The sequence below is a fragment of the Myotis lucifugus genome, unplaced genomic scaffold, assembly GCF_000147115.1.
Source record: "Myotis lucifugus unplaced genomic scaffold, Myoluc2.0 scaffold_131, whole genome shotgun sequence".
Taxonomy (NCBI): domain Eukaryota; kingdom Metazoa; phylum Chordata; class Mammalia; order Chiroptera; family Vespertilionidae; genus Myotis; species Myotis lucifugus.
The window spans coordinates 1,786,900-1,795,792 of NW_005871179.1; the positions used below are offsets into that span (position 1 = coordinate 1,786,900).

The 8,893-nt window shown below is 48.4% G+C and overlaps 1 protein-coding gene across 1 annotated transcript in view; it reads right to left on the minus strand.

Moving 5' to 3' along the window:
- The window catches only part of CUNH1orf94 (chromosome unknown C1orf94 homolog), a 37,444-nt gene extending 32,294 nt beyond the window's left edge, over positions 1–5,150 (minus strand). Inside the window, exon 1 of the mRNA XM_023758445.1 lies at positions 4,822–5,150. Within this exon, the coding sequence (XP_023614213.1) occupies positions 4,822–5,150 (329 nt within the window). The remainder of the gene's footprint in view (positions 1–4,821) is intronic.
- Positions 5,151–8,893: the final 3,743 nt, after the last annotated feature.

Consider the following 8,893-nt stretch of genomic DNA (forward strand, 5'->3'; position numbering starts at 1 on the left):
CAACTGAAGCTGTGCAGTTGTTGCAATGAGGGGACTGTAGGAATAAGTAATCCTAGGATACAAGTCAGTGAGTGGCTGGCCACAATTCTTTAAGCCAGCGGTTCTCAACCTGTGGGTCACGACCCCTTTGGCGGTCAAACAACCCTTTCACAGGGGTCGCCGAAGACCATCCTGCATATCAGATATTTACATTACGATTCATAACAGTAGCAACATTACAGTTATGAAGTAGCAACGAAAATAATTTTATGGTTGGGTCACAACATGAGGAACTGTATTTAAAGGGCCAGAAGGTTGAGAACCACTGCTCTAAGCCCAAATTTAAGACTAATTAAAAGATAACTGCCCTAACCGGTTTGCCTCAGTAGATAGAGCATTGACCTGCAGACTCAAAGGTCTCAGGTTCGATTCCGGTCAAGGGCATGTACCTGGGTTGTGGGCACATCCCCAGTAGGGAGTGTACAGGAGGCAGCTGATCGATGTTTCTCTCTCATCAATGCTTCTAAATCTCTATCCCTCTCCCTTCCTCTCTGTAAAAAATCAATAAAATATATTTTAAAAAAAGATAACTGAACACAGTTCTGGAGTTTAATTGACACTAGACAGAACTATTGATTTCTCCCCAAAAGCTGATTTCTTCCTGTTTCTTCTCCACCTCCATAAATGGCACCACCATCCAACTAGGCTCAAGCCCAAACCCTCAAGTTAAGACTCATGTCCCCATTTGTGTGCCCCAAACCATCAGCAGGTCTGTTGGCTCCTCTCAAAATACACACTGAATCCCGCACTTTTACCATCCCCACTACCATCTCTCTGACCAGGCACCACCACCTGCCTCACCTAGACTATTGCTGCATCTTCCCAGAGGTCTCCCAACTTCCTGTCTCACATGCCTGCAAACCCTCTCCATGCAGCAGCTGGAGAGATATTTAAAAATTAGTGAATCTGATCAAATTGCACCTCCTACCCTAAAACCTCCAAAGGGTGTCCATAACATGGAGAATCAACTATAAACTCCCTACAGTGATCTTCCAGGCTTTCTAAGACTTTGCCTGCCTGCCTCAGATACCGCCTTGTTCCATGTCTATCACTCCATACGCCCCAACCATGCTGTTCCTCTCCAAGCCACTCCCACCTCAGAGTCGTCACAATTGTTCTTCTTTCTGCCTGGACATCCTCCCCCAGATCTTCACTTGTTGGCTCCTGGGTATCCAGGTCTCTGCTCAAATGACCACGTCTTCTAGAGAGTCCTTCCCTGACCACCCCATTAAAGATGCTGTCCCTAGTACTATACTCGGTTTTATTTCTATCAAGGCACTCATTGCTATCTAAAATTATCTGGGTTATTTTTACTTGTTTATATTGCCTTCCTCCAACTAGAACACCAGTTCTTTTCACATCTGAAGTTATCCTAGTCTTTTGATAACTTCTTTTCTGTTTCTTTCCCCTACTTGAATGGAAGCTGTAGGAAGCCAGCTTCTATCCCATTTGCTCTTAGCACGGTGCCAGGCACATAGTAGATGCTTAATAAATATTTGTTGAATAGATAATTGAATGAATAAACTCAAAATGTGCCCACACAGTGAAGTCCACTTGGGGAGAAAAACAAGCCTGGCATTCATCGCCGTTACCATGAGAACAGAATGTTAACAGGGAGGATCCAATCAGCATACATTGGACCATACCTGGTTCTGGTGCGGCACGGCCACAGGACCAGCTGTATGCATAGGAAACTGACCAAGCTGGCACGTGACGGGAAACTTAGAAAACCAGAGAAGTTCAGCTTGTAGAAACCAGAAATCCTAGGAGAAGTATTGTTGGTATCTTTTAACATCTAAAGGGCTATTGAGAGAAATAGGGGATAGACTTGGTCTGGAGCCTTAAAGGCAGAATCCAAATCAATGGATATTAGTCTGATAGAGACAGATTTCAGTACAAGAAGAAAGTGGGGTCCATAACAAAGGAAGGGCTACTTTATAAAGTGGTGAGCTCCCCACCTGAGAAAGTGTACAAGTGGATAACCACTTGGCAAGGATTTTGAAGAGGGACTCAAGCAGCAAAAGATGGCCTCCACAGTCCCTTTCAAACTCGAGGTATTTATGTTTCTAAAATATATAGAGACACAGTCCAGAAAAAAATTTCTGGCTAATAAGAGTTCTAGAACGTACGTATCTAGCTGGCCCATAGCAGAAAAACATCACCAAAACCAGGCCTACAAATTAAGCAACAGGAAGGTTAGCTGAGAGGGGTCTTGAGGGTGTGAAGCCAAACTAAAATTCTCTGGACAACTCCCTGGATTTGAAATCGGTTATCTATACATGATCATTCAAATATGACACTGCCAAATATTTTGACTATCCAAAAAGATGCCTCGATTTCTAGGGGAAGGTAGCCAATACCATCGTGTAATGGCTCAGAGGGTCCTGGATTTGCTTTCTGAAACGCCACCACTTCCTAACTGTAGGGCCTCGGCCAAAGACATTAACCTCTCCAAACCTGTTACCTCATGTGTAAAAAGGATTTCCTTTCAAAACAGGGGAAGGAGAAATTGAAACCAGAATGGCACAAATTTGATAATGAAGCTCAGTGACAGACACACAGACATTCGCTATACTATTCTATTTGATAGTTTGAAGATTTGCATAATAAAAAGTAAAAAGAGGGGGTATTTAAAATAGTACCTACCGCGTATAATAACTGTAGGGCTTGAAGGAATCAACAGCCTCATCATTACAAGGAATTTTTGCAAATCCTAGTTATTACCAAGAATGTTTAAATATCCCATTTAATCATCCCAACAGCGCTATGAAGTGCACAGTAATCATCTCCATTTGGCAGATGAGGAAACTGAAACTCACGTAAATTAGACCAACCCCGCAGCTGGCTCTGGGGCTGCAATACATCTGAAACCAGTTATCTGACTCCACCATCTCAGCTGCCTTTCTTTCAAGAATAGCTCATTGTGTTCTGCTTGGTTGATATCTACAGGATTATATCCTTTAGTCACCTAAGTCAGTGATTTCCCAGCTCTTTTCTCAGTAACAGAACCCTTTTTTTCAAACGCAGTCTTTACTCGGAACTCCAGTAAAGTAAAAGCTATGAAAGCAGAACAGCTCTGGCTGAATGGGGGATTAGGGCCCAGCCACCAGGCCACTTGACCCCAGGATGACCCTTACAGCACCCCAGGGTCTAGGAACATAGTGTGAAAACCCGGGATGGAAACCAACAACAACAACAAACCCCAATCCTGGGAATTACATTTAAGGACAACTTCATTTGTATAATGCAGTGTTCAGTCTCCTGTCTCCCATCACATTTGATCCTCATTATCAGCTCTGAGGTGGACAAGGCAGGGCATATCATCCTCAATTTGCAGATGAGAAAAACAAGGCCAAATGGAATTAAGCAACTGGCCAAAGGTGAGTCAGTTCACTTTTAGGCCAAGTGCAGACTGGAAATAGAGTCTGTCTCCATTAACTAGGTGTGACCTGGCAGAGAAGGTGCCATCTACTGGAAATTGCCACTGACCCTGGTTCACCAAGTGGACCATCAGCTCCTTGGCCTTTGAGAGCCTGACCGCGGCCCCGTGGCTCCCCTGCCAAGACCCTGTCCCAGAGCAGATGGCAATGGGCAGGGGAGAGGGGTTCAGTGCCACTCACTCTAGGGCTGGACAGCAAAATGTTGGCGGCAGTCAAGCCATTCCCATCCCAGCCATATCCTGCTGAGCACAGGACAGGGAAAGCAATAGCAGCCAAAGTGCCTGCACCTTTGTCTGCAGCCCGAAAAGGGACGGCAGGTAGTGCAGGCCTGGGTGGTAGTTACACATTCTTTCTTCTTAGCTCTCGCCTAGAAATCCCTGAGACCAGATGTAGCAGATAATTGCCTGAATGGTTCCCCCACTTCAGAGCAGCTCTGAACTGAGCTGGAGCATGTGTTGGAACAGGCAACACTTAATTATCACTTAGTCTTTAATTAGCACTTAATTATTAACACTTAATCCATCTGTAAAATGGGGACACTAATACCTGTCTCATAGGGGCTCCCGGAGGATTAATTAATGTTTGTGGCCCACTTTGAAGATGCAAAGCATTGAACAAGTGCTCAGCAGTTCGCTTGCTTTTCTTAAGGAGGTCCCCCCTTCCTCTCCTTGTGAATATCCATCCCCAACGATATCTGCTCAACTTTTGCCCTGGTGGAGAAACATCTAGCTCTGTGTTTCCCAGACACGGGATTTCCCATCCAGGAAACGGGCTATTTCCAGCCATCTCCCCACACTTTAATTTTCTATTATGTCCTCTGAATATGGCAATGCCTTCCCAGTAAATATTTTGATGTGCGCTCTTGCAGCAGCTTCTGTGGAGTCTGAATGGGACAGCTGCTCCCTGTATTAGGGAATTCCAGATGTGGTTTAAAACCACCAGACGCATCTGTGCCAATGCCTCGTCTTTGGAGGTGGGACGGGGGAAGGGATCTTCTAGTTGCCTTTGGGGAAAGCCATGGGCATCTAACCCTCCGTCCTGGCCCAGATGGTTTTCCAAGGTCCTCAGATTCACCTCTGGTTGTCTATGCCTTTAGGAGGAGAACGAGCCCCTCAGGGGGCTGGTGAAGAGGCAGCACAGAGAGCCTTGGCCTGGCCCTTCACCCAGGTAACTTCAGGACCCTCGTTAACTCTTCTTCGAAAGGGACCACGGGGGAGGGGATGTAAAACATACAGCCCTTAGGGTTTAGCAGAATGAAGAATGGGCCAGAACATTCCCCCAGAAGGTCTGACCTCGGTTCCTCCCTCCTCCCCTGGTGCCAGCCATGTAGGGGGACACTCACTCTTCTTGGAAGCTGAGACCGTTGTCTGTCGGAGTCCCAACCACAGGGGCAGAGAGCTGCTCCTTCAAGGTGAGGGGCTGCAAGGCCTCGGGCAAGCCCTGAACTCTCTTCCAGATTTCATGGCAGGTCTTGTCTAGGCTGTCTTGGGGTGTATCCTGGTGGATCCAGATGTATCTGGGGAATGGGCCCAGGGCGGAGGGGCGCTTGGCCACCAGGGTCGAGGACGAAGGGAGCCCATTTCCACTGGCCATCCTCCTCCTGTCTTTCCGGAAGCCCCTTTGTCCACCCAGGGCTCGCAGACAGGGCGACCATCCACCACCGCCCTTCATTCACCAGAAAGGGAGATGAGGATGGGGCAGAAGCAGTTCAGTTCTGTCTGGCTGTCGCTCCAGCAAGGTGACTCGACTCTGTTCAGAGGCCTCCGATCTGATTTGTGTGCCAGTGGTGGATGGAGGTCAGCTTTTTTTCGGGGAGGGGAGCTTATTTTGATTTGTTTTTATTTGCTCTTTTCTGACCTTTGTCCCTCTCCCCGTCTCCCTGAGAAGAAAAAATTTAAAAGTCAACAAAAACCAGTAACTTAGTAACCTTGGAATCCCCCTGAGCTCAGGAACCAGGTGCCTGGGTGGGCAGAATGACATCTGGGAACAGGTGGAGGGGGAGGGAGGCCTCTCCCAGAATCCCTGGCGCGTCCCGTTGCCACCCACCTGTGACACCTTGCAGCGCCTGGGGCTCAGCCCATTTTCACCCGATCAACCTGGGGATGACTGGGTGAGGGCCTGGCACTGTGCTAGGCACCTGGAGGGCAGGAGCCCTCCACTGGGCTCTCGCAGGGGCCTTCCCAGGGATCCCCGCGCACCCCGAGGGCCAACGGACTCTCCCCGCCGCCCCCGCCCCGCTCGCTCGCCCCCCTCCCCCCGCCTGGCTCCTCTCCGGCGCCCGGCAGGAAAGCGCCCAGAGCCCACAGCCCGTCGCCGCCGGCGCCCCCAGCAGCACCTGCCACGCCCCGCGGCCACGCCTTGAAAGGGAGCGGTCCTGCCTGCGGTGGCTCCCACACCCTTCCCTTCCCTTCCCTTCCCGTCCGGCGCTGGAACTCCTCTGCGGGTTCAGACGCAACGGCTGGGTGCGCGGGACGCCCGGGTTCGGCGTCGCAGGCGGGATGGGGGTGAATGGGCGCCCGGAGGACCCCAGAGCGCTTTCCCCTCTTAGAAGTCCAGGGTGCCGCACCCCTGCCTGCCTGCCCCTTCGCACAAACCTCAGTGCCCGCCAGGGGCCCTGCCCCTCGATCGCCCGATTTTACCCTTCACTGCCATTTGTATTGGCGCTTACTGTGTGCCAAGCGCTGGGCTTTCTGTGTTGTCATAGTCAATCAAAACAAGCTCATGACGTTAGTACCGTTGCTTTTTATAGTTCTACCTTTGAGAAAAGCGAGTCTCAAAGTAAAAAAGGGGGTGTGTCCAAGGCTCACCGTAAGGGAGGAGCTGGGATTCAAGCCCAGCCCCCCCCCCCCCGCCCCGCCCTCTCAGCCACAGAGATAGACCATTTCCTCCGCGCTGCGTTCAGGTTCCAGGGGTAGGTGGGCGGTGGGCGGTGGGCCGGTGGGAGTGGGGGCCAGGGGACTGGACAGAGCTGCAGAGAGAAGCGCTGTGTTATGTTTGCTGCTCAATGGCCTCCTCCCCTCTCAGAAGGGGCTAAACTCAGAAATGACACAGCACCTCTTCCTGCCTGGGGTCTTCGGCCCCAGGAGCCGGAGGTTGTGCCTTCGGTATTTCCCCAGCAGGGAAGAGCAAGGGGATGTGCAGTAAGGATGGATGGGAATAGAGAAGATGGCAGTCTATGGGTGGAGGTTTGAGTCCTGGCACTGGTATTTCCTCCTACCTGTGTGACTCTACCAACTTTCTTCACTTCTCCCATCCTCACTCATTCATTTCCCAAATATTGATGCAGCCCTTGCTCTGTCCAGGTGAGTTGCTGGGCACTTCGGAAGCCTGAAGGTGAACAAAACTGGTGTTGTCCCTGCTCTCCTGGGGCCTATATTGTAGTGCAGGGAGATACATCACAAACTCACCAAGCAAATAAATTAGCAGTAATTACAGACGATACAAGGGCTCTAAACCAGTGGTTCTCAACCTTGGCTGCACATTAGAATCACCTGGGAATCTTTTTAAAATCCTGATTTCTGGGCCTCATCCTCCGGAAATTCTGTTTCTTTGTTACTAATGTTGTGGCCCCACCCCATAACAAAGAAACAGAATTTCCGGAGGATGAGGCCCAGAAATCAGGATTTTATTTATTTATTTATTTTAAAATATATTTTATTGATTTTTTTACAGAGAGGAAGGGAGAGGGATAGAGAGTTAGAAACATCGATCAGCCGCCTCCTGCACACCTCCCACTGGGGATGTGCCCGCAACCAAGGTACATGCCCTTGACCGGAATCGAACCCGGGACCCCTCAGTCCGCAGGCCGACGCTCTATCCACTGAGCCAAACTGGTCAGGGCAAGAAATCAGGATTTTAAAAAGATTTCCCAGGTGAGTCTAATGTGCAGCCAAGGTTGAGAACCACTGCTCTAAACGAAAACTCACCAACAAAGCCAGGCAATGGGGAGAGGAACAGCGGCAGCTTGAGATGGTCCAGGCAGACCTCTCTGAGGAGGTAACACTGGAGATGAAATAGAGGATGAGAAGGAGTTCTTTTCTGTAAAATGGTGTTAATCAATTATTATAAAGATCACACTTATGGCACGTTGTAGGCACTCAATCAATGTGTGTTGGATAAATTAATAATAAACTGTATAGAAAGTGCTGGGCATACCGTAGGTGCCCAATACACAACCTTGCTCTTTACAGAAGGCCCAAGTTCCTGGAAATGTTGACTAAATTTTGAAATCTGAGCTTCATTCCCCTTTGATTTTCATTATAAAATTGAAAATGTGTTCCTTTGGGGAAAATTCCAAGGACATAGACTGAGTAAAATTATAGTTAAGAATGTAGGAAAACCTTTGAAAATAGTGTATTTAAAGGAAAAGTGATCATTTCTGATGAAATATTAATAGTTCTGAAAATGTCACTCAGTGTTTGTGCTGCTTGGCATTTGGTTGGTCCACACACATGTTTGGAGCAGAACTCCAAGGTCCCTGCATTGCCCAGGCTGCAGGGTTCTGGAAAGTTAGCCAGCTCACTCTAAAATACAGCAGGGCTGGGGAACAAAGACAGGAGCGTGTTTTGTTTGGAGCACACAGGAGAGGTTTCTAGAAGATTCTGCAGAAAACTTAAGCGATGTACTTAGAAACAAAGCTATGTCCAATATGGTAGCCACTTGCCACCTGTGGCTACTACTTTTTTATTTCATTTTAATGTAAATGAAAAATTTCAGTTCCTTAGTTACTTTAGCCACGTTTCAAGGGCCACATGTGGCTTGTGGCTACCATATTAGCCCAGAGAACATTTTCATTATCACAAACCCAATGGACTCCAGAACTCGACCCAGGTTCATATTCTGAGTTCCTGTTTTCTGGCAATGCAGGCTTAGGCAGGTTACTCTGTGCCTTGGTGTGTTGGTTTGCTAGGGCTGCCATAAAAAGGTACTCTAGATGGATGGCTTAACACCAGGAATGTATTCCCTCACAGTTCTGGAGGCCAGAAGTCTAAGATCCAGGTGTCCGCAGGCAGGTTCCTTCTGAAGATCCGCTAGACTTGTAGACACTATCTTCTCCCTGTGCCTTCACATGGTCTTCCTTTTGTGCAGGTCTGTGTCCTCATCTCTACTTACAAGGACACAAGTCATATTAGATTAGCACCCATCCTGATGACCTCATTTTACCTTAAAACCACCGTTTAAAGGTCCTGTCTCAAAATAGTCACATTCTGAGGTACTGGGGATAGGGCTACAACATAGGAATTTGGGGGGAGACGGCACTCAGCTCATAACCCTTGGTCTCTTCATCTGTAAAATGGGATGATAATAAGAAAAACACACACCTGTTTTGTAGAGTTGTTGTAGATGTTTTATTACTAAGTAATTACTTCACACATGGAAGGTCCCAAGAACCACACCTGGCACAGAAAGTGCTG